Raw genomic sequence first — 23,933 nt, forward strand, 5'->3', positions numbered from 1 at the left:
GAATCCAGGAACGCGATGGCGATACTGGTTTGAGCTTCAGAGGCCGTGTCCGGTTACAAACAGCATCACGTGTTTTTAATAGCGATTTCTTTAAAAAGTAACTCGTAAAAAGTACATTCGCGTCGGGGCTGGGTCACGCTGTCGGCTGATTCCGCACAGCGCTCTGTCTCTCTCGCACCCGTACGGGACGCCCGACGCACAGTGGGCCAGAAGACTGGTGGAGGCGTCCAAAACTCTAGACGCGTTTTGAGCTCCAGAGCCGCTAAGCAGGACTCGAACCGGACGTGTGACCCCACCAATGGAATCCTCGTTCGGAGAGCAATCCATTGGTGGGGTCGCACGTTCGGTTCGAGTCCCATTTAGCGACTCTGGGGCTCAAAACGCGTCTGGAGTTCGGCCGCTTCCACCGGTCTTCTGGCCCACTGTGCGACGAGGGGGAGGGAGACAGAGCGACTGGTCACGCTGTGGACAGCGCGCGGCTCGCTGGCGCCCTGGCGTCCGGACCCTCCGCCCTCAGCTTGGCGAGTCGGTGCTGGTCCACGCACTCGGAGAAGTCCCGCATCTGCGCGCCGCAGTCCAGCGGCCGGCCGGGCCGCGCCGACAGGCACTGCGCCACCGCCTGGCCGCGGTCCGCGCACGCCGGCCTGGAGGGCAGCCAATCGCACAGGGGATTCGCCGGGCCGCCAAAACTCCAGACGCGTTTTGAGCTCCAGAGTCGCTAAACGGGAGTCGAACCGAACGTGTGACCCCACCAATGGATTGCTCTCCGAACGAGGAGTCCATTGGTGGGGTCACACGTTCGGTTCGAGTCCCTGGAGCTCAGCACGCGTCCGGGATTTCGGCCGCCTCCACCGGTCCTCTGGCCCACTGTGCGCCCCATGAGTGCGAGAGAGACAGAGCGCCGCTGACTGAAATCACCTGCCGCCGACGTACTTCTGGAACGTGGTGGCGACGCGGGACCGCGCTCTGTCCTCCTCGCACTTGAGGACGCGGTCCACCTCCCGCTGCTGCCGCAGCACGTCCTTCTCGCGCTCGCTCCAGAAGTCGCCCTCGGCGGACCGTCCCTGCGCGCAGCCGAGAGGCGCGTTTTGGGCTCCAGAGTCGCTAAACGGGCCTCGAACCGAACGTGTGACCCCACCAATGGATTGCTCTCCGAAAGAGGAGTCCATTGGTGGGGTCACACGCTCGGTTCGAGTCCCGTTTAGTGACTCTGGGGCGCAGAACGCGAATTTTCACCGCCTCCACCGAAATTTTGGCCCACGTGGCCGATGTGCCGCTGGTTCAAACACCGCAACGTTTTTTTTTGGTTTTTTTTTCTTTTAGCAAAAACTGGCGGTGCTAGTTTGTGGCAGCCGGCGGGCAGGTCACCTCGCAGCGGCCGCAGTCCGTCCCCGCCGCATCCAGGTACACGCAGGGCGGTCCCGGGGGCCGGCAGCTGGCCTCGACGCTGGCCTCGGCGGGGACGTACGAGGCCAGGGCCACCAGGTCGGGCTGGCAGTTCTCCACCTCCAGCACCCTCGTCGACGATCCCGACCAGCCAAGCCCCACTGTACAGTGGCCCAGAAGACCGGTGGAGGCGGTCAAAATCCCGGACGCGTTTTGAGCTCCAGCGTCGCTGACTGGGACTCGAACCGAACGTGTGACCCCACCAATGGATTGCTCTTCGAACGAGAAATCCATTGGTCGGGTCACACGCTCGATTCGAGTCCTGTTTGGTGACTCTAGAGCTCAAAACGCGTCTAGAGTTTTGGCCGCCGACGCCGGTCTTCTGGCCCACTGTGCGCGCGGGTGCAAGAGAGACAGAGCGGTGCAAACCAGGCCTGCTGTGTGGGGGATCTAGTTGGCAGCACGTCGTTTACTCACTGCTGCACGCCGGGCTACGCCGGGCCGGCTATCGGGGCATCTCACGCTCTTCCGGGCAAGCGGTATCTGACGAACGAGAGGGAATTTTTTGGTTTATTTATTTCGTGTTTGGAAACGGTGCGGGCGAGGAGGCAACTCGAATCAAACGTGTAACCCCATCGATGGATTCCTCGTTTGAAGAGCAATCCATTGATGGGGTCGCACGTTTGGTTCGAGGCCCATTTAGCGACTCTGGAGCTGAAAACGCGTCCGGGATTTTGGCCGCCTCCACCGGTCTTCTGGCCCAATGTGGGACGCACCAAGGGACACAAGAGGTCGCGGCTCGATGGCCCCAGCCCCAGCCGCAGTCGTCCGATGTGGGCGATCAGGGACGTTCTTTGCCGGAGATACGAATCGCCCCCCTCCGCACCAACAATGCGCCCCCACACTGGCCTCAATAATGGGCTGCGCGGGCGGGGATGCACAGTGGGCCAGAAGACCGGTGGAGGCGGCCAAAATCCCGGACGCGTTTTGAGCTCCAGAGTCGCTAAATGGGACTCGAACCGAGCTTGTGACCCCACCAATGGATTGCTCTCCGCCCTGCGAGTGCGACTGAGAGTGGAAAAGGACGTTGTTGAAGGGTCTGCGTGTCGTGCCAAGAGGCCATCAAGTGGAACCTCAACCTTGGCACGGTGTGGGTGGCATGGATATGCGGTGTCTCTCCCTTTTATCTACTCCTCCCCCTCCCCCTCCCCCTTTTTCTGGTGCAGCACTCCCCCAGCGAGTCACGCGAAGTCGGTCGTTACCTCACGTTACTGTCACTAAAACACGGGGGGCGGGTATGAGAGGCCAACACCCCTCCCCATCCCCCATCACCTCGCTTTCTTGAACAAATAAAAGACGGCTGTAAAGATTACAACTTTGTTTTTTTAGAAAGGCAAAAGTACTGCGGACCGCGGCGGACCGTCCATCCAGTCGGGACTGATTAAAATCCACAAGAGCCCCTCCCCCTACAAAACCCTTCACACTGAAGTTCGGCAGGCCGACAGAGTCCAAGGACGCGGGGAGCGGTCGAACTTCCCTCGGCTCGGCAGTCCAGTGCAGTGTGTTGGTTGGTCAAGCGGGATGTCGAGTCCAGTGCCCAGTCCAGCCCAGTCTCGTCTGTGGCGCTCTCGAGGGTGGAGAGGGAGAGAGTGAGCCGCACTCTGAACCCTCAGCTCGTTCCGTCGCTGTCGGCACACTCGTGGGGTGTCCTGTACGCTACCGCCGGCTACCGCAAGCCCACGAGAGAGACAGAGCGACGACGCGATCAACGCGACTCTTCGCGTAAAGTGAGAGACGGGGGGTACTCACAGAGGGCAGGGCCAGAAGACCGGTGGAGGCGATCAAAATCCAGGACGGGTTTTCAACTAAAATGGGGCTCGAACCGAACGTGCGACCCCTCCAATGGATAGCCCTCCAAACGAGCAATCCATTGGTGGGGTCACACGTTCGGTCAGAGTCCTTTTCGGCGACTCTGGAGCTCAAAACGCGTGTAGAGTTTTGGCCGCCGGCGCCGGTCTTCTGGCAAATCCACTGTGGGACGGCGCCGCGGCAGTTTGAACTCCCCGCGGCTTCGCGCGCTTCGCGCGCTGCCAGGCTGGGCCTCTGGGCGCCGCAGCGGCGCAGCGCTTTGCTGACTTGGACACGGCGCAACTCACCTCCGCGACTCCCTGCCAGTGCAGTGGATTCGCGGTCGCGGCATGGAGAGGCCACGCCACCGTAAGTAGACCCTGCTCCTCCGTGTGGCATTCCCTGAGCAGCCGACCCGGCCGGCGACACCTGTCCCGTCTCACCTGAGCTAACTAGAGGCACCTGACGCCGCGAGTGGCTCACCTGGCGCACCTGAGCTTCGGGCCAGGGCGAGGGGCGAGGGGCGAGGGGCGGGCGACGGCGACGCTCCAGTCTTGCAGTGTACTCTCCAGTCTCGCTGAAGCCGCATCTTCCTCGGCAGCTGTTTTCTGCTTGTTGTTGTCTTGTCGTTGCAGCTAGGGGTCATTCCCCCGGGGAGGAGGCCCCGGTGCACCCCACTGCATAACATGGAGGCCAAGGCGGAGGCTGGAGACGGCGCTCAGGAAAATGTCGTGGTAAGGACGCGAACCTTTCTCAGTGTAGGAACGGAAACAGCGAAGCAGCTGACGACCTCTCCCTTCGCTGGGGTCAGCGACATGACATTGTTTCGTTATAAACGCAAAGGAGACACTGTTTTGAAAATGTGTTGTCAAATAAGCTTCCTATTAAAAATGTTATTATTTTTTGTAATAACGTATTTTAGTTGAATGGTTGATTCAGTAGGTTAGACTTATTTGTTTCTTTTATATGTGAGGATGTTATATTTTAGTTTTGTGTGGGTCTTGTGTGTCTTCATCTTTTAATTTAATCCCGTTATATTTTCTGCAGCCTTCTACTGAATCTCCTTACCAAAGTAGAAGCCAACTGGACCCACGATACGAATGCCCAATATGTCTGGCCTGTTTGAAAGAGCCTGTTTTAACGTCATGTGGTCATAGATTTTGCAAGGAATGCATTTACATGTGGCTCAAGTAAGATGCGCTATTTTTTGTTAAAATGTGCTGACACGAAGTTTGGACAAGTACTGAGAAATTTCTTGTTTGGGATTTCAGGCGAGAGGGCAGCTGCTGTCCCATTGATAACAGGCCTCTTACAGCGGACTCGGATCTCTTTGTTGACAACTTTACCCGAAGAGAAATTGAGCAAACCCGTCTGGAATGCCCACATGTTGGCAATGGGTGCAATGTTGTGTTGCCTCCTATTGAACTGGAAAACCATATTCCAAACTGTTCATATCAAGTGAGTTGCCATGAATCCGTATATTTGAATAGTTTGACTCACTCATCAACAACGCTTTATCTTGCCATTCTCTCTTGATTAATTTAGCGCACTGGATCGGGACACAATTCATTGCACTGTTCCTTTGAGAATGTTGGATGTCGAACAACAATAAGTAGTGCTGATCAGCTAGCATCCCATCTTGAGTCAAATTTACATCAACATTTAAATGTAAGTCTACAATACCATGATTCTTCCCTCTGGTTTCTAGCCAAAACTAATTTCCTGATTTTCCTGATTTTGAAAAAAATTACAGCTATTATCTATGGCCTATGCTAAGTTAATGACCAGTGCAAAACCCAGTACAATGGACGCGAAAGCAGAGGAGGCCAATACTCTGTGGGACCCACAGCCCAAAGGCAGTGGCTCTACTGGCTCCACTGCAGCAACTGCTGGTGACTCTAATGCTGGAGGCACACACTGGAGAGAACTCATCAGGTAATTTTGGCCCTCTCTGCAGGTTCCTTGCATTATCCACAACTTCTCAAATTAACTTATCTTCTCTTTTGTTTTCATTAAAACTGTAGAGCCTTGTACGAAAGAGTTGTCTTGCTAGAACAAAAGGGGCATGAACAGACCATAGAGATGAACGTTGTGAAGCAACAGCTAGAAAAGAGCAATGCACGTCTGGAGAGAGTGAGACATGAATTAGCAACCATTCACTGCGGAGGTACTTACGTGTGGAGAGTACCTAATTTCAGAGAAAAGCTTGCAGCAATGAAGAATGATCCCCTTATAATGCACTACAGCCCTGGCTTCTTCACATCCCAATATGGGTACAGGTAAGAAAAACAAAATTGTGTTCTTGTACTTTAGTTAGTTCAGTGGCTTTTAGATATTGGAGTGGTATATTTATCTGATTTTCAGATTTTGTCTGCGGTTAAATTTATCGGCAAAAGACAGAAGCCACTTGGCTGTCCTGATCCACCTCATGAGAAGTGAAAATGATGTCACACTGGATTGGCCGTTCTCAGGCCGCATTTCCTTTAAGTTGATTCATCCTACTGATCCCCAGCGTCACCTTAAAGAGACCATGATGTCTCGACCTGAACTGGAGGCTTTTAGACGACCTCGCCATGAGCTTTGTCCTAGAGGCTTTGGTTACACTGAATTTGTGAAAGTGTCAGATTTGCTCAGTATTGGCTTTTTAGGTGAAACTGATACTTTAGTTTTAAGGGTGCAGGTGCTGTGTGTGTAAGAATGATTTCTGAACCATGAATTTTGGAAAGCTTGGTACTTATGTCAAGTAGTGTGTTTCATTTATCTGTGATTTATTCAAACTTGTGAAGATCAACGAAGGAAAGGGAACATCTTTCCAATAAAAAAGTAAAATTTTTGTTCAAACTTGTTTATTGGCATTGAAGATATGAATTGGCTTTTCCCATACACTTAAATTAAAGCATATACAGAAATTCTTCCTTTGTTGCTTATAGTAAATTTGATTGGAAAACACGTGCCAGCATTGATCTTTCAAAAGTGAGACATATTTATTTTTTTAAACATTAATTTTAATACATGCAAAAAAAAGTTGTTAAAATTGAACAAAACAAAGTGCAACGCCAATCTTTTCACACAGAGTACTTATTAACAAGAACAAGGACTACAAAGAGGCATTGGATCTGACCATTTAATTCTACACTGACTACGCTACTAACACATATATTTAAGAGTATAATTAATAGACATTTAAATAAAGGATGATTCTCAAAAATTTGTTAAGTGAATGGCAGAACAGTTAAACTTACAGAACAGTTTAACTTGAACTGGCACAGGCAGAAATAAATTGAAAATGATCAGAGTGATAGCTTATGCACTCTCATATACAAGAATTATTGACAAAATTGTAATAATTTATCTTGAATGAAGATACAAAAACTTCCAATTTCCATTGCACTATCATAATCTGCTTTAACTAGAAGTGTGCTTGTTAAGAAATGATAAGGGTTGGTGAATTGACAGAAACACAGTTCGTAATTTAATGTAGACTTCACAAGAGAGAAGCTATTAGGAAAGAATACATTTTCATTACTATGACAGAACACTAAGAATTAAATTCAGGTGATTTGGTTCATAATTCAATGGTTCTCAGACCAACTCAGACAGAAGTATTTCCCTTGAAAGTTGCTACAATGACAAGCCTTGCCTTTCACAATTTTGTGGAAATTTGATAAAATGAAGTATAATGAGAAAGTGGCACTGCTATGGGTCAATCAAACCTAAAGGCTATAGTTACAGGGAAAGTCTGTACAATGAGAATGAGTGTTGTTTACATTTATTGATGAGGGGTAAAGTGAGGCAAAGATATGCCATTACAAAGACATGAAGCATGATGGTAACATAAGTGCAACATATATCGACATTCAGGCAGATCTAACAGCACTCCATACACAATAGTTCTTTTCATTTGCACTATAAGGTGGTAGGAAGTAAATCTTTACATTTGAGACACCCATTCAACATAGGAAAATCTACATTCAGTTCTGCCCCACGTTGTATTCACAGTGTTTGCTGCAACAAACAACAGAGATGAAAAATAAAAATGGAAATGTTGAAGTTGCAGCAATTATCACAATCGTCTTTACAAAGTGCAGTGCATAAACCAACAGGATAAAAAGAGGCTTTAAGCTCAGGTACAATATACCCTGGAAAGTTCAGCATTAGCCGAAGAACGTAGGCAAGGCAACGCTGAAAACAGAGAGTGATGCCAAAGTGGCATATTGATTAACGCTTTTTCAAAGAAAACAGGATTAAGTCAAACAAAACCTCCACATGCACTACACTTGAATAAAGATTTGAGGGGATACTTGTGCACAATTATGTATGCCACCAAAACTGATTACATTGCTAGCTAAGACCTTTCAACACTACTGCAGTCTTCATAAATTGTCTAGCAGTAAAATATAACAGCTAGTAATGTAATCAATTTTTGAAAGTCTTTTCTTTTTTTTGTGGCATGAATGGGGGTCTCAGCACTTCTCCATTAAGATGGAATTCACTCACACATTACACATCACCCGGTTGGTGCAGGTACTTGCTTACAATTAAAGTACATTCAATTTTTGACTGAAGAAAAGAAATCACAAAATCTTATAATAAAATAATAGATACCATTATTAAAAACTATTAAACCTGATGTTTCTTGGAATGACTGACCAGGAGTTGGCAGATATAATATGAAATAACATTTCCATCTATTCAATTTGTTTTTCTTTTTTTAAAACCATACCGAATGGCACATTCCACAATGACACGAGCTTGGTCTGAACAATAAGCAGCTGACCCACAAATTCAGAATATGGACTACTCAGGTTCAAAAGAGGGCCTTCAATAAAGAGCATTTGAATGATAAATTGTCATCAAAAATTAATTAATGTAGAAGATTGTGCCGTTTATCAGTTCAGAGAGTAATGACGTTTAACACTCCTAAACAGGCATAAGGAAAAATCAACCCAAAGCCTAGGAAACCCTGTTCTGATTAACATTCTTGCCTAAGATGTAAATACGTTCTGATAATGAATTCAGTGGTTGGCCAGAGACAATCCACATCAAAATAAAAAACTTTTCATTCACAAAACTGTGCCAAGGCATCTTTGAATCAGAGCCAGGCGAGGAGCATTACTAATCGATAATCAGTCATCAACAACTCCTATGAATGAAAGGATACAACACTTCTGCCAGTCCTAAATGCTGGTGTCAGCATACACAAGACCTGGTCCAAAGCCTCGCTTCTCTTTACATACTCTGCATTAGCATATAATGAGAGGTATACACATATCTACAGCAAGCACATTTTCACAAAACCCATAATCCAATTAAAGTGATGTACAGCACATTATTTAAGGGATGGTTCGAGCTCATCGGCTCCAGTCATTTAAAATTAAGAGAAAAAAACTCTGAGAGGAATAATACTGGTGACAGTTGCTGTTGGTTGGAGCAGGCAAGAGAAAACTTAGATATTCATATACTTGCCAATTAGACATTCACAGAAGCACAGACATGTCAATTAATTATGAAACCAGTAAAGTATGAAACAAAGAAGAAAATGTAAGGATTTAAAATTGCATGCAGCTATGTAGGTACACATCCATTTAAAATTCTACAACACACAACAGCTTATGATATATAATAATATTTATGTATACATACAGCTCTATGGTACAATTAAATAAAGCTCCACCAATGAAACTGAATAAAACAGGGAATCATAAAAATCCAATGCTCTAATTTCTTGAAAGACCTTACTGCAATGTCTGAAGAGACATTCACTTTCAGATAGTAATAACTCCGGGTGGATTTAGAATTCTCTTTTTGTGCAGCAGTTTAAGTTAACAATCAAAATAGAATTTGAATGCCCCCATGAGAGGGATCGATATCTAAAACAAACCACAACAGGTAAAAAGGGAACAAAAATATATTTATTTAAGTGATAGGCATCTGTTATTTCCCTCACTTTGGTCAACTATTTGACCTCTTCCTGATTTACACTGGGAATAGAATCAAACAGAACAGATTAAACTCTCCACTTAGGAGCACACCCTTAGCTTTTACAGAACTAGCGGATGTTCACTAGTGTCTACAATATCACAGATGTTAAACGCGCACCCGCTCGCTCGCTCTCGCTCTCTCTCTCTCCCTCACCCTCTCCTCTAAATTATTTTACAATGTCTACATGTTATCTGTCCTAGAGAGGCCATTATGTAACTTCCACTCAGAAGTTTGTCTGCTCCTGAGCACATAAACCGATTAAACTTCAACTACATTTATCACCCCCGACACTCTTGAAAGTACATGGATCACACATCTTAGTTTTTGGTCTTACTGTAATTTAGTCCTGAACTATAAAGTTGAGCAAATGTGTGAGCACACAAAGTTCTTTCCACAAATTTGAAATTGCAAAGTGTTCTAGCAGCACAAGAACATGAGGCCTCCCAAGAGTAACAAGGTGCTTTTAAATTTTGTATCATAAACGAAAATAAAATGCATTTTTTAGAGAAAATTAAGGTGAAAGAACTGCCTTTAGTATGCACACCCTGGAGGAGTGGGAAAATGTGTTTTCAAATGCAAAACAATCTGGAGGAAAAGTAAGTTAAACATCAATTACATCAAATTGTTGGTAGGAACCAACTATTCCAAATGATAAATTACACATTTGGCCAAATTGACAAATCCACACATAAAGCACAGTATACATTTGATAATATCTACAGTACAGTTATAAGATGATTAAAATTAACAAAATGAAAGGAGGGGAAAAGTTGGTAACAATATTTAAAAGGATCCCCTTGCTAAATGTTAGTCTTTATATGTAGAGTTGTAATATATAGATTTGTCTTTGGAAAAACATAATTAGTAAACTTAGATGAACAGTTCTATGTGAGCTTCCAACATTGAGAAATTCACTCATTGGATACAATGGATGCAAACTGGCTTCACTTCCTATTGCAGATTCCATTTGATCATATATCTAACAAAAAATATACCCTCAACCATAAGTCTTTTCACCACAAAAATATTTGTATGGAAATAATAGGTAGTCCCTCTTCATTTTGAATGAGGAAGAGAAAGCAAAAGACAGGCAGCACATTAAAATAGAGGAATATAGAAGATCCTCCCACCAATTTCCCTAGACTACAGCACACAAACAGAAGAGCCTAACAGCCATCTAATATACATATACATATACACACATCTATAGAATATACAATTGATCAGAACATTATATTGTGATGAATCTTAACACGCATGTAAAATCAAGGCAATCAGATTCAGATAAATATATTTTACATCAGTTGCAGTTGTATAATTCAAGAACACACAGCAACATAAAAAAGAGAGGACACAGCGTTCATGTTTAGAATCTAGATGGTTCTCACAAAATGGACACAAGTATATCACTACTAAAAAGGAGTCAAGACCAATCAAAGCATTGCTGAGAAATATTAATACTGCAAAAGTGACTTTTCAAAATATTTTTTGAGAAGGGGAGGAGTAAAATGAGGAACAACAGCAAAATTTAATGAGACCTAAACCATAAAAATATGCATGAAGCATCCACACGTTCTGTCAAAGAAAACAAGACAACTACTTCTCTACTTCCTCTCTCAAATTGAGCAGCTTTTGGGAAAACAAGGCATTTCCTCTCACATTATGAATAAAAAATAGTTTTCCTTTCGATGGAAACAAGTGATAAAATGATGAACTGTTCCATACAGAGCAAAAATACTCAGTCAGCTCTTGATGATAATGGCAGGAGTAGTGCCTATTACTTAAGAAAATGTGTAACCACATTTGGCACACACATGTCATTCACATTTGTAGAAAAATATATATACGTCAGATTTCAGATGGAGCACAGGAATATAATACCTGAGTTGTACTACCAGTTGCATCTACAGTGGTATCAACATAATGCATAACTGTGTGGCCCCCAAAACGTTGGTGTGAAAGGCCGAATCAACTTGCCAGACACTGCATGCTCAACTGCATAATAAATATCAGGGATGACAAACAAGGAAAATAATCACAACAAGACCTCCGAATAATAAAAATAGGTCCTATGAAAACTAACATAAACGCTCCAACTAATGGAGAACAAAGTACTGATGGTCATTTAGAGGAAAATCGTTTGGAAGTACTTTCCCAGCCACTAAGATGGCAACTTGAGACAAGAGCACAATAATTGTCAACAGAAGAGAATCTTATAGCATAACATCTAACATCAATAGTTTCAGATTTCAACAATAAACTTTTCAAGGATTATCAACATACAATACCACTTTAGATCAATTGTAACTTCATATTAACTTCAGTGAGACAAACAAATTGATATTTTGCTCTGAAGACATAAAATTATCTGTACATCAAGCTATAATACAAAATCAAAATCTCAAAACGATCTTTTATAATAAACTCTACAGAAGCAAAGATTTATATCAGCACCCATTAAGGTTCATCTACAACATCTAGCACCACACAAACAAATATTACTTTTGGCTCCGTTTTCAAGAGCAATAACCCTGTTACAAATAAGAAGGACCACATTTCAAATAAAAAAAAATCTGTGGCCAACTGGAGTGGGAAAACGTCTCTCCAATAAATTTTCTGTACAAAAGAAAAAGCATTATTCCAAACTTGGAATGCAATGAGTAGCTTGGATGAGGTGCCTTTAAAACAGTAAAGCTTATATGCCTAGAGCCAATAAACCAATTACACGATAAAAATAAAATGTACACATTTGCCCCTGAATAAACTCCAACCAAGATTCTTTCTTTTAAATCTTCAGGATATCACATTAAGTGGAGAAATAGATTACATGTCTGTCCAAACAATACAAATATGATCCCCAGATGTCCTCATTATCCAAGGAGTTTTACCTGAGAAGATAATCAAGCACATAAATACAGCTTGTGTAAGAGGAGAACATCCCCGTAAAATTTAATTAATAATTCAGATAACATCCACTAAGTGCAAACATCTTTGATAACTGCACTACATCAAATTAAATATAACCATTCATTGATGAATGCAAAAGCACTCAGTTCCCTTTCATGGTCTAACCTAAGATGAGTTGGATTATTTGGGTTAGACCAACGTTTGAGAAGATGGCCAGTGACCACCATATCGACACAGAAAAGGGCTGTCACAGATAACTCTTCCAGCCTCTGGTGGGGTCCACATTGACAAATCCTGCAACTAGCCCCTCAACACGATCTTGCAATAAGCTAAATCTTTTCCACATTAGACAAAGTTTAAAGGACAATATTTATATCTATGCTTGGTCCAGAATGTAATCTTGAAGTCCTGATTTAATAACTAGGACATATGGACACTTGCTACCATACAATTAGATTAATAGATCTTTCACTTGTTCAAAAATATAAGTAATGGGAAAAATTCAGAGAAAGATGTCACTTTAAGAGACACAATATGAGAGATGATTCCAACAGGAAAAAAAAAACAATTAGTGCTCAATGTTAACTCAAGGCCTGCTTGAGGTTTTTAAAACAAATCTCGATTAAGTACATCACATAAGCTTTGAACAGCATTGCTTCGCAGAGCTAGTTCAGAGCAAGGAGAGGAACTAGCACACCAACAATGTCAAATATATTAATGACTAATATAGATGGGAAGTTATTTCTGGTATGGTGTGCTTAGCAGACGAAAAACACAGTTTGAAGAGGGCATTAGGAAGGCAAGCCCCAAAAATACTCATACACCAGAAAAATACTGTAAAATAAAAATTATTCCCGTAAAAAGGAAAATTATACCACACACCTCTCACAACATAATAATCATATAAAAATAGAAAAGGTTCATCAGATTGAAAACTCTTAATGTGTGTAGGAAACAACAATCAATGCAACATTCAACAAGGATTTGACCAACAGCACATTTAACGTACACCATTGTTTAAAAAAAGGAAAATAAATTAACCTATGGACAGAAATGCAAGAATCAGTGATATAAGAGAAATTACAGGGAAAACGCTAGGACAAAACCTCTTCTGATAGAAATGCATATCTGAACTCATTTGCTCAGTTGAAAAACATAAGATAAAATTACAACCAATTTAGTATGATGGCAAACAAAATGACAAAAATAGGTTTTAACACACATAATTGGTACACCAGCATTTGTCTTTGGTCTTTGGTATATGCTTATAAATCCCTACGTCTCCAGTGGTAGAAAACGGAGAGTGAAATTCGATCACGGTAAGACATATCAAAAGTCTGGTGCACCTGCTGAACAATCCACAAAATTCAAAAACATAATACTTGCCAAACAAAGGCATAACAAATATTCCCATAAAATGATAAGAAAATTATTTTAAAGAAAGTCAAACAAGGTGAATCATCTTTCTCTGAAAATTTCTTTATAGGATAATCATCTTCATAGTAATAGCTAATAGCTCAACATCCATAGAAGTACTTTCTGATAAACCAGTTTGTCAAGACAAGATTCAGATTTAAGCAATACAATATGGCATCATGGATGGAAGTACATCTTGTCATCAATGGCAGTTCCATAAAACTAATCCATTCAACTGATTCAGAAAAATACAAGGTTACAGAAGGGAATTGACAGAGAATGAATCTGAAAACTACTGCTTTTTGAATGTGACACCTAAATAGTTAATAACAAAATATAATAAAATCTCCTTCAAACACATTTGCAACAATGGCATCTCTCGGACAAAGAATGGATTTACATACACAAATGTAACTGGCCCAACAGGAATTAAGATTTAACAATAATTGTCATTCCCCTCAGATTTGGGGTCAAGTAAAATCTGAATCTTTCAACAACAGGTGGTTACTTCAAACAAGATCACAGTTCGTTTTTCTTCCCTACCCAACTTGTTTCAGTTAAAAACATGGTACACTTCTTGCTCACACAGCCCTTTCAGTTTGTCTTTCAACAATTGAACTATGACAAATATTACGATCTTTATAGATGACTTTGTACATTACACAGCCCGACTGACTGACGAATTAGGAGAAAGGAAACTGCTGTAAATTCAACGACTCAGAACTCATATAAATATATAAATAATAAGCCTTTTGGGCCTGCGTTCACAAACAAAGTAATTGCTGCTGGTAGTAACAAAGAAAAGTTCTAGAAATGAAACAAAGCAGTGTTTTCATTCAAGAAGGAATCAACAGACACAATAAAATTTAAAGGAATGTAAAATTTAACAAAAGTATTGAAAATGCAGAAATTCCTTTCTCCCATATGATTTTACAACTTATATGACAGACATGATCAGAAAGGTCTCAGGATTGACTGACCATGTCACATCAGGCAATTAACTAGTCATCATTGGCACTAAGCCACAAGATCACTTGTAACAAATGGGAGAATATACTCATCAGAGTCACCATTTTCTGGGTTTAGGATGACCTCATGTAGTTTTGCACTGCTTCTTGGCTTCCACACATGTCCCACATTGTTCTGCAGATCCTGTTAAGAGACATTCACAATAGAAGTCAAGGCAAAAAGAAATATCAATTTACTACTAAAAGAATTAAGACTGAAACAATACCTGCTCAAGCTTTTCCATACTGTAATGCTGGTCAATCAAAATGTCACCCTCCCACATATCCAAATTATATAGTGACTTCCGAAGACTGAAAAGGGCATACAACTCAAAATCCCACAGCTTGTAACCTGCGTATAAATATAGTTAACAAGTTTAATCATTCCAAAATTACTAACATAATCAACATCGATTAGAGAAAACAGACACAACTTACCAAACAGAGTGATTTCTTCCAGCTTCACACAACGCCAAGCACACATCACAATTGGGTTAGTCATCATCTGTTCTCCTAGGTCTAGCAAAGTGTTGGTAGCGGCAGATTGTAGAGAGTCAACCCACTGGATAGAACGCAAAGTGTTGGCATACCACTGGGAAGCTTGTTGCAAAGCATAAACATTGATCTTGAAAAAAGGAAAAAAAAAAAGGAAAAATTAATAACCATGTGTACAAAAAACATAAAAACAGTCAAGAAAATCAATTTCTAAACATTTTTTTTACCTGCTCACAGAAGAATGCCCTTAGATGAGTCAAAGGCATACAAGGACGAAGAATAGAATTGTGAAGAACACCAACAGCATCATATGAATGAATCAAAGAGAGACGCAGCTCACAATTTGGGCTGCAAATAAGATGAGGCGTAAGTCACACAATGAAAAAAATATTCAACAATAAAAGCAATAAATGAAACATATGTTACTTGGAAAGTCTGAATGTGTTCCAGGCAGCATCACTTGTGCTAGGATGAGAATCTGCAATGCCATGAACATGTACCATGAGTCTCTTCATGTGACCTGTATTTAGGGCCAGCAACAGACGGTCATCAACATTGTCATAATCAATGCTCAAAATCTGAAACAAAAAAAAAACAATGGTTAATTCATCTTAAACAAAATGTTTGATAATTACGTGTTTAATTAAAAAGTACAAGTAGCAGGCAGTACCTGGAGATGACGGAAATTTTGAAATAGAGAACTGTCAAGTTCTGGTAACAAGTAGTCATCTGGATCATCCTTCAGAGTGGCCAACCCCAGCACACGCAATGAAGCAGACTGATAGTTGACAAGAGTGTGAAGAAGCTCTTTGGAATAAGAGGTGGCATCTTCCATACAGCCTAGGGTAAGTTCTTCCATATACAGACTAGACGTGGCGATCTTACGTAACATTTGTAGTCCATTACTGTAAATAAATCAATGCATAACATTTGATTACAATTTAAGAAAATTTGATACAAAATTTAGACTACTAGAACAAACTATCAATTTAAAATTGGAATTTTGGCTCAGTTGTAAGAATAAATTAGTGATAAAGATTACGGTTATGCAATACTATCACAAGTCTCATATAAACACGATTCAATACAAAACTAACCAGATAGGTAAAGTTTTTCTCTTTTAAAAAGTATTTAAAAAAAGTTAAATGGTTTACTGACAGCTGGGTAAACAAAACTTTGACAGGAAATTTGACAGCTGGAGCACATCAATGTCACAAGGGGAGGAAGGCCAACAGCATTGAAACACAGTTGTCACCATTAACGCCGATCGTGATACATTGAAACATCGCTTGCTAGACTAGAAAGGGGCGAGACCTTGAAAACAACGTTTGACAGCTTCGAGTTGACAGGGACTCACCTCCCACAGAACTGTTTCAGAGCTTCGCAGCGGCCCGAGTACTCCGAATGACAATTGCTGGGCATCAGGTGGAACTTTCGGAGTTCTGTGTTCTTGCTCAATTTTTTCACAACTCTTGCTGCCTCCTCGACACATACTGGATCTAGAGAATCGAACTTGACGGTGGCACTACGCAGCTTCTTGGCAAAACAGCTGGCGAGATATCTGTTCCGAGCGACCGTGTCTTCATGGTGCGAATTTATGTTAAACGTTAGATTTCTCCACAAAGTTGCGTGGTACAAATGCTGCCGCCATTGCTTGCAGGTCGAGGATGCGCTAATCGTGTCGTTTCGAGGCAGATACTTGAAGACTTCTAGCAAAATCACACTGGGCAAATTGTTCCAACTTCCTCCATCCGTAGCCATATTTACTTTCCCAACAGGTTTCGTCGTCTGGACGTCTGATCGAAGTCGTTTGTCACCTGTTTCTGTTTGTCGGGGAGAGGGGGGCGTAACAGGCGAGGGGGGAGGAGCAGTGGGGAGGGGGGCGGTCAGGGGGCGGTTGTGAGGGTGGGGAATTCCTCCCGGGGGCGTTCCTAAAGCGGGATTGACCTAGACTGACCGAACGCACGCAAACAAGGCGGGGTCCGGGACGGGTCTGACTCAGGGCAGGAAGGCTGGTCCCCCCAGTCAAAACCCCCGCCCGCATGTCAACTGTCAACTGTTGTTGTTTAGTCCGTTGTTGTTGTTGTTAGGCCCTTTCACGCCACTTTTTGCGACAAGTCAGGCAAATCCTTCTTTCGTTCACTTCCCCTGCTTTTTTCCCTTCTCTTTCCCGTCGAACCCATTACTCATCGAGCACCCAGTCTCCGTTACCTTTGTTCCCTGCTCCATCGCGCCGCCTGGAAGACTCAAGGAACACAGTAAGGCGGAGCGGAGGTTGTGCTTTGCTGCTTTGTCGCGACGAAAGCAGTTTCCTTTTTGTTCCATGTCTGTTCCTCTTTTGGAAATTCAGTGCAAATATAGCTACCCTTTTATGTAGCCGCTTTCTTTTTGTTTTTCGCCAAGCCACACGCTGGTGAAAAGCCTCAGCAGTTTTGGCATCTTCCATCACATCAACAAGTGGGTGGGGTTTGTTTACAAGTCATTAGTGAGATCTTCAATTTCAGGTTCGTGCTTTCGTCTTTCGTCGTTCGTTGGGTTCACAGAATAGCATCTCCACCATGTCAAGTATACCCCTGCGGGATAGAGGTGTGAGAAGAATGGAGGATCCAGTGGTTGCACCTCTAAGACACACCCGCAATGGTTACTCTCAAGAAAGCATTGGCCGATTCTCTGAGCACTCAATTCATTCCGCCTATCGCTTGGAGGGTGAGAGTCATGAAGGTGAGTTCTATTATGAGTTGTCATTGCACGTTGTTGTGTACCGGTCTAAGGATTATGGTCTCTGTAATTCATCAATCCCATATGTGCTTACATGTGTTGAGTTCAATTGCCTTATAACTTTTATTCGTTCTTTCTATTTTAGGTTGCCAAGATTGTCTCACACGAATTCCATATGCATCACTCATTGCCACGATCATGTGTTGTGTTGGAGTGGGCGTTTTCTGCGGAACCATGTACCGAGGTGCCACCTTGTCGGCTCTGATGTTTGAACAAGTGTTTCATCTTCATTTGAGATGGTGAGATTTGTTTTGGGCTTTACGTTATTTTTCCTCCCATTCTATGTGTGAGTCTCGCTTCCATACTTTACCATTAATTTGTTTTTAGGTTGGAACCTGTGCAGCTCGTTTTCGTCATAATTGGTGCTGTCATGGGAGCTTTGGGACTAATGAATCTGTTTGTTGGCTGCTTGGCAACTGGAGCTACCAGACACAAGGTCTATCGAACGTGGCGTGGGAGAGTTGGTGGAAGAGTATCTTGTGCTGTGGTGAGTATTCTCTTTGTTTGAATGTACTCCTTTCTGCAATTTCATTGCCTTAAAAAAAAGAAAAAGAAAAAAAAAACAATTGTATTTTTAATTTTATTATTATTATCTTTCAGTTCATGGGTATCACATACACACTGCAGTTCATCTGGCTTTTGATGTTGTGTTTCTTGATTGTTGTAACACTTGTTTTCACAACATTTTGGAATCTCTGCTCGAGCCATCGTGTTGCTGTGGAGCACCAGTGCATAAACTTTGACTTGTTTGGTGTGTACATATCTTTTTTCTTGTAATTTTGTATTTCCCTTTTGTGTTAAGTGAAATTGACTTTTGTTACTGTATTTTGCAGACTTTGTTTTTCCAAATAACACCCCACCTGAGGATATGAAGGTTTGTGACAACGAATTGAAATTGTTCTGCAAAGATTATGTGGAGCGTGCAGAGGTCATGTTTATATTGGCCACGGTCGCCTGCCTGTTTGTGATTCTGAGTCTTGTAAGTAACCAAGCTTGTTGCTTTAACAACTTTGCCTTTCTGCTGTGGAAAAGTCAATTATGATGTAATCTATTTCTTTCAGATGCACTACTTGATGTGCTTGTCTGCAAACTATGCACATATCCGTGATCATGAGAAGTTCCAAGAGTTGCAAGACTTGCAATACCTACCAGATATGACTGGCATGTCAACCACTTCCAAAGATTTCAGGGAGCGTTGATTTGTTCATGCCTTTGATCCGTGCTAAGTGCAACTACACAAATTTTTTTTTCCAGATATTTCTATTATTATTTATGTACATATCCATCATATAATCATATTATTTACCTTGGTAATTCACAGCTTTGAAAACTACTTTATTCTATTGTGTAGTATTTTGAGAATGTCCTCAGAGCGATGTTCATGACTTGATCTTATTCTTGAAGAACAGGTTAATGTGGTTGTGAACAATAGCATCTAGATGTCTAAGAACCTTTTTGTTTCTTCTCCTTTTTTTTTGGTGTATTAATAGTTTAATTATTACAAGTGTTAGAAATCATTGTCCTTTGCACTTTTCATTTTTGACCAAAACAGTAAATGTTTGTTGCTTTTCTATCTTTTATTAATATTTAAATAAATGTGTTGTGATGTATGTTTTAGGTGTTAAAACAATATTAAAGTGCCCTCCAGTTTTCCTGTTTTGTTCTCACGTTATTATTCAATATCATTATTTTAATGCGTTTGTATTGCATAATTATGCTTAATACCACTGCCATGGTGACTTTGTTACAACTCATATGTATCTTCTTCCCTTGTACATGTTATTTATGTAAAATCAGGGTAGCTGCCTTACCATCAACGATAATCTTCCAATGCAGAGGTTGATCACTACTGATAAGTGTTTGCTACTGTCAATCAGATTACATCTAGTATCCCATAATTTCTACTGTATGCCTATTCTACAACAAAGTGCCTTGTACTACTCTTTGTACGGAAAACTGTCTGAACTGATTTTGTAAGTCGTCATGCGATAGACTGTTGGCATCTGGTCATTCTTAATGAGATGTCTCCTACTTGAAACCATACCTTGAGTATGTTGTTGAGAGGAATGAACTTTTGCCAGCAAACTATTAATTTTGTGATCCTTAGATTATCTAACTTGTTGTTTAGAATGACTGAACTATAGGTTACAGAAAGCTAAAATATGATTTTATGTTACCGTTGTGGTTCTATGGATTTGTAGTATTTACCAGAAATTACCATTCTATCTCCAGAATTCTCGTTTAACTTATCTTAAAATTATGTGTCTCAACATGCACTTGTGACGTTAGACACAGACACACATTTGCCTCATTGTATCCCATGTGAAGTCAAGCATGTAGTTCAACTAATATTTTTCCTCTTTGCAATTCAAGACAGTATATAATCTGAAACAATGTTATGCCTATTATTTAAAGAATCTTCTTAATGTGTGCACCGATGTGCACTCATTTGGTGATATGTTGAGTCAATTACAAGCTGTTTCTGTTTGTTAGATCATGCTTATTGCACTACTTTTAACAGACTTATCAGTATTTAAATGTCTTCACATTCCACTAGTTTGTTAAGGCTTTCACCTGGTCACTTTGTTGGCAAGGTGCAATTAGTAAGTGTATTTTGAAACAAGTACAAAGTTTTCATACAATTTTCATTGACATCTTCTAGGGTTCAATTCATTATAAAATGAAAAATAATGAGGTTTTTTATGAAACCACACAAACATTTTTATTTAAAAAAAAATAATTAATTTTGATACTTTGTATATTTTGATCCAAGAGTCCGTCCGTGTCTTTTTGTATTTTGTTACAAGTTTTTATATAATCTGATAAATGAGAGATATAGCTTTTGTTTGATGTTCACATGTAGTGTGGCAACTTTCTATTTTAAGCACTGTGTATATCTAAAGCAAGTACAAAAATAAAACGTTCAAGGAGAACAAAAAACTGTTATTTCTTATCTGTCATCCCCCGCTAAAACCATCATCCTGTGGCAGTTGAAGTCATGGGAAAGTGGATGGTAGGTTGCCTACCTTTTTGATGGAGGCTTTAAAGATTACTCATTCCTCACCAGAAAAAGAATGTTGTGTGCCAAAATGAGCCCTCACATAATGTCTAGAGGTACTAGGATGTGCTCCAGCACAACATGTCAAAGTTTCGGCCATTTTAAATGTTTAGCCAAAAACGGTAAAAAACCATGCTGTATAAAGCCTTAACATTTTTTCGATGAAAATGGTCGACCGCCTCCGATTTGTCTGAAATTGACATGGAACCTTCGCATGGGTCTAAGAAACAGATGCCCGGTGTCCAATGCTCTCTGACACATTCAATTCGGTCTGAAAATGACTTTTCCAACAACGTTAAATTGAGGGTGCGATGGGGACAAAGGGTTGCCTACCTACGCGGCGCATACGTAAAGCATTCCTGTTTCTCGCCAGAAAAAAACTGTTTAGGGCCGAAATGGACCTTGAAATGGTGGCAGGAGATTAAGAGGGAGTGCTCCTGCACAACACACTTTGAAATCGTCCAATGTTGTGCGTGAGCACTTCCTCTCGTCTCCTGACTCTATTTCAAGGTCCATGTCGGCCCCAGACGGTCTCATTCTGGCGAAAAACTGGCATGCTTTGCGTATGCACCGCGTAGGTAGGCAACCCATCGTCCACTCCTTTTTCGGGAAAACACTTAAAACAACCCAAAATGAAGTATGTTGTGCTGGAGCACTCCCTGATTACTGTGATAATTGGGGTCGGAGGGGATGGATGGTATTCACTTCTGCCACCAAAAAGGGATCAATTAATAAACAAACAGCTAAACATATATAAAAAGTTTATTGCCTCTGACCTTACCAAAATTACATTCAGCAAAAAAAGCACACCTCTGTGGAATTTAATTCAAGTGAATGAGCAAGCATATAACATAGTTTCTAAGACAACAAATTTTTGACAGATGGTGCGTAATTTTTATAACACAGAAGTGGGAACCCGCAGCAAAGGTGAACAGGGCAGTCCAACAACATGAAAATATTATTATCACCTCAAATAGTGTTAAAGATGAGAATTATAACAAAAATTAGTTAAAAACTACAGCATTGATACTATATGCGATTAAAGTAGTTTCTTATTAAGTTGATAAATAATAATAATCATATCACTTACACAGTTCATCAAGTTCATGGATATACCTCATTAAATAGTACCACTAGCATTGCACGTTTTCAATACAGATTACGATGGTCCAATAATGCATCAAAAAGTATATATGTTTCAAAATTCATTACCAAGGCAGAACATCACAATTCATTTAAAGACAAGACGGTTGTTATACTGGCTTGTATGGTTTGGTTAGGTTTTGAGAAAACTCTTTCACATTAGTTGCTCCCCTAACTTCATGATCCAGCAAGGGCAGTTTGGTGACATGGAAATCCTCGTAAAGGTCATTTATCTACAGAGGGAATAAAAAGAACAACTATAGTGAGCAACATAAACATTTCAAGATACCAAAGCAAGTAAATTATGAAACTGGATAAGACATTACACATGTCAATTTTTTAAAGTAATTTCATACCTGGTCGAGATATTTCTGTTGAACTTTGTACCTTGCAGAACACATGCGACATGGTTGCTCATTCTTTGGTAAGAACAGCAGTTGATTCACAATAATATTATGGGTATCAATACCACATTTTGTGAGCTCTTGGACTAATCTTTCCGTTTCATACAGTGATAAAAATTCTGCTATGCACACACACACAAATGTTGTTTGCTCCTGCAACAGGTAATAAGAAATGGTCAATTGTAATCTAATCTTCCCTTCTGTATTCAAAAGTGTGAAGTTTTTCGACGCTTACAGGGTCCCGGAACTGCTCATTGACCTGCTGTATCACTGACATCATCTCTTCCAGCTTTTTGGAAAGACTATCAGCATTGAAGCTGTTCATTCCCATCAGAGCGCTCAGCTGTGGATAAGTTAAGGCACACAATGTTGAAAAGAAACATAGAGTAAGAGCAGAGAAGGCAAACAAAAATGGGGATTACCTGAGAAATGAAGGGGCTGATCTTCATTTTTAAACGGAGCAGTTTTCCCAGTCCCTTCTCAACAACTTGAGGGAACGAGAGGAGGCGCAAAGTGTGCCCAGTGGGGGCTGTGTCAAAGACAACTACCGAAAAATTCATGCCCTTCACAAGTCTAAAAATAAAGGTACAAATAAAGTAGCAATTTATATGATTGTGTGGTGAACATAATAAAAAACCCTGACATAAAAGGAAGATGGTAAAATCACTTACTTCATGACCTCAGTGTAACTCATGGCTTCATCAATCCCAGGGAAGGAACTAATGACTTCTTGCATCACTTCTTTACTCATTGCCATAGCTTCACTGTCACTGTTCTCAAAGTACTCTTCAGGAAGTTCGTTGAAGCCAATGTTAGGATCTACTTCCTAGAAACCATAACATTTTAAAATAAAAGATTAGAAATGAGCCTTACCATACAATTAACCACAGTTAATAGTTTACTATATGAACTTCGTAGCTTACCATAGCAAATAAGTTGTCAAAGCCGTTCACCTTAGTGGGTACCTTCGAGAATTTCTGATCAAATGCATCAGATATGTTGTGAGCTGGGTCGGTAGATATTATCAGTACACTTGATCGTACTTTAGATAATTGCACTGCTAAACTACAACTGTAAACAGAATATTGAAGGTTAGGCGACTTCATGGTTCGGGAGACATAGATAATATAACGTGTCGGTTTGAAGCAAACCCAAGATAAATATTATCACTTTACCTGCATGTTGTCTTTCCGACACCGCCTTTTCCTCCGACGAAAATCCATTTCAGTGATTTTTGATCAATGACGTTTTGAAGGGAGGGTTCCAATTCGGGGTCAAATTCCATAGACGACATGTTCGGCAGCGGAAAGAGCTAAAGCGCAAATTTTGCATGCGGTAGGACTAGATTTCAAAGCAGTGCCGAACGGTAGGGATTAGACACTAGAAATAATAACAATTTCGGACCGTATTACGTGACAGACAATATTGTGATCAGCTAGCAGCCCACATGTCACCGACCAATCAGCGGGTAACAGGACGAGTAGTACGGATGAGAAACTTCTCCCTACG

The 23,933-nt window shown here is 41.4% G+C and overlaps 4 protein-coding genes across 8 annotated transcripts; 2 read left to right on the forward strand and 2 right to left on the reverse strand.

Annotated features, from left to right (window-relative positions):
- Positions 1 to 3,572: 3,572 nt before the first annotated feature.
- On the forward strand, positions 3,573 to 6,075 carry LOC117647796 (TNF receptor-associated factor 6). 3 transcript variants are annotated; one of them, XM_034389711.1, is made up of 8 exons: positions 3,573 to 3,603; positions 3,870 to 3,968; positions 4,282 to 4,424; positions 4,506 to 4,692; positions 4,780 to 4,902; positions 4,988 to 5,169; positions 5,259 to 5,513; positions 5,599 to 6,075. In XM_034389711.1, the coding sequence occupies exons 2-8, from the start codon at positions 3,921 to 3,923 to the stop codon at positions 5,927 to 5,929; spliced, it is 1,269 nt and encodes a 422-aa protein (XP_034245602.1). In that variant the 5' UTR covers positions 3,573 to 3,603; positions 3,870 to 3,920; the 3' UTR covers positions 5,930 to 6,075. The 3 variants fall into 3 exon arrangements, with proteins under 3 accessions (XP_034245602.1, XP_034245601.1, XP_034245604.1); XM_034389710.1 differs by lacking the exon at positions 3,573 to 3,603 and having other exon boundaries at positions 3,759 to 3,968; XM_034389713.1 differs by lacking the exons at positions 3,573 to 3,603; positions 3,870 to 3,968 and adding an exon at positions 4,158 to 4,176.
- A 117-nt stretch (positions 6,076 to 6,192) lies between these two features.
- On the reverse strand, positions 6,193 to 16,802 carry LOC117647795 (F-box only protein 33). Its single transcript, XM_034389709.1, has 7 exons — positions 16,399 to 16,802; positions 15,712 to 15,946; positions 15,468 to 15,619; positions 15,269 to 15,389; positions 14,985 to 15,171; positions 14,774 to 14,898; positions 6,193 to 14,691 (listed from the first exon to the last, which is right to left on the reverse strand). Exons 1-7 carry the CDS (start codon positions 16,800 to 16,802, stop codon positions 14,557 to 14,559), a joined length of 1,359 nt encoding a protein of 452 aa, XP_034245600.1. The 3' UTR covers positions 6,193 to 14,556.
- Positions 16,803 to 17,060: 258 nt separating this feature from the next.
- Positions 17,061 to 19,477, forward strand: LOC117648269 (neuronal membrane glycoprotein M6-a). 3 transcript variants are annotated; one of them, XM_034390691.1, is made up of 7 exons: positions 17,061 to 17,366; positions 17,546 to 17,762; positions 17,905 to 18,058; positions 18,147 to 18,306; positions 18,420 to 18,570; positions 18,653 to 18,798; positions 18,881 to 19,018. In XM_034390691.1, exons 2-7 carry the CDS (start codon positions 17,600 to 17,602, stop codon positions 19,016 to 19,018), a joined length of 912 nt encoding a protein of 303 aa, XP_034246582.1. In that variant the 5' UTR covers positions 17,061 to 17,366; positions 17,546 to 17,599. The 3 variants fall into 3 exon arrangements, with proteins under 3 accessions (XP_034246582.1, XP_034246581.1, XP_034246583.1); XM_034390690.1 differs by having other exon boundaries at positions 17,061 to 17,315; XM_034390692.1 differs by having other exon boundaries at positions 17,062 to 17,299; positions 18,881 to 19,477.
- A 2,144-nt stretch (positions 19,478 to 21,621) lies between these two features.
- LOC117648154 (ATPase ASNA1 homolog) lies at positions 21,622 to 23,909 on the reverse strand. The gene is made up of 7 exons (XM_034390408.1): positions 23,600 to 23,909; positions 23,348 to 23,495; positions 23,096 to 23,250; positions 22,847 to 22,997; positions 22,660 to 22,767; positions 22,377 to 22,577; positions 21,622 to 22,253 (listed from the first exon to the last, which is right to left on the reverse strand). Exons 1-7 carry the CDS (start codon positions 23,716 to 23,718, stop codon positions 22,131 to 22,133), a joined length of 1,005 nt encoding a protein of 334 aa, XP_034246299.1. The 5' UTR covers positions 23,719 to 23,909; the 3' UTR covers positions 21,622 to 22,130.
- Between the last annotated feature and the right edge of the window lie 24 nt (positions 23,910 to 23,933).

The sequence above is a fragment of the Thrips palmi genome, unplaced genomic scaffold, assembly GCF_012932325.1.
Source record: "Thrips palmi isolate BJ-2018 unplaced genomic scaffold, TpBJ-2018v1 HiC_scaffold_3, whole genome shotgun sequence".
NCBI lineage: Eukaryota > Metazoa > Arthropoda > Insecta > Thysanoptera > Thripidae > Thrips > Thrips palmi.

Coding starts and splice junctions, on each gene's coding strand:
- LOC117647796 (XM_034389711.1), top strand. CDS start 3,921: ATGGAGGCCAAGGCGGAGGCTGGAGACGGCGCTCAGGAAAATGTCGTG. Junction 4,903..4,987: donor ATTTACATCAACATTTAAAT/GTAAGTCTACAA, acceptor AAAAAATTACAG/CTATTATCTATGGCCTATGC. Junction 5,170..5,258: donor CACTGGAGAGAACTCATCAG/GTAATTTTGGCC, acceptor TTAAAACTGTAG/AGCCTTGTACGAAAGAGTTG.
- LOC117648154 (XM_034390408.1), bottom strand. CDS start 23,718: ATGTCGTCTATGGAATTTGACCCCGAATTGGAACCCTCCCTTCAAAAC. Junction 22,578..22,659: donor ATGAGCAGTTCCGGGACCCT/GTAAGCGTCGAA, acceptor TACCTGTTGCAG/GAGCAAACAACATTTGTGTG. Junction 22,254..22,376: donor AACAGAAATATCTCGACCAG/GTATGAAATTAC, acceptor TTCCCTCTGTAG/ATAAATGACCTTTACGAGGA.
- LOC117648269 (XM_034390691.1), top strand. CDS start 17,600: ATGTCAAGTATACCCCTGCGGGATAGAGGTGTGAGAAGAATGGAGGAT. Junction 17,763..17,904: donor GGAGGGTGAGAGTCATGAAG/GTGAGTTCTATT, acceptor TTTCTATTTTAG/GTTGCCAAGATTGTCTCACA. Junction 18,307..18,419: donor GAAGAGTATCTTGTGCTGTG/GTGAGTATTCTC, acceptor ATTATCTTTCAG/TTCATGGGTATCACATACAC.
- LOC117647795 (XM_034389709.1), bottom strand. CDS start 16,802: ATGGCTACGGATGGAGGAAGTTGGAACAATTTGCCCAGTGTGATTTTG. Junction 15,390..15,467: donor AACACATTCAGACTTTCCAA/GTAACATATGTT, acceptor TCTTATTTGCAG/CCCAAATTGTGAGCTGCGTC. Junction 15,172..15,268: donor GGGCATTCTTCTGTGAGCAG/GTAAAAAAAATG, acceptor CCTTTTTTCAAG/ATCAATGTTTATGCTTTGCA.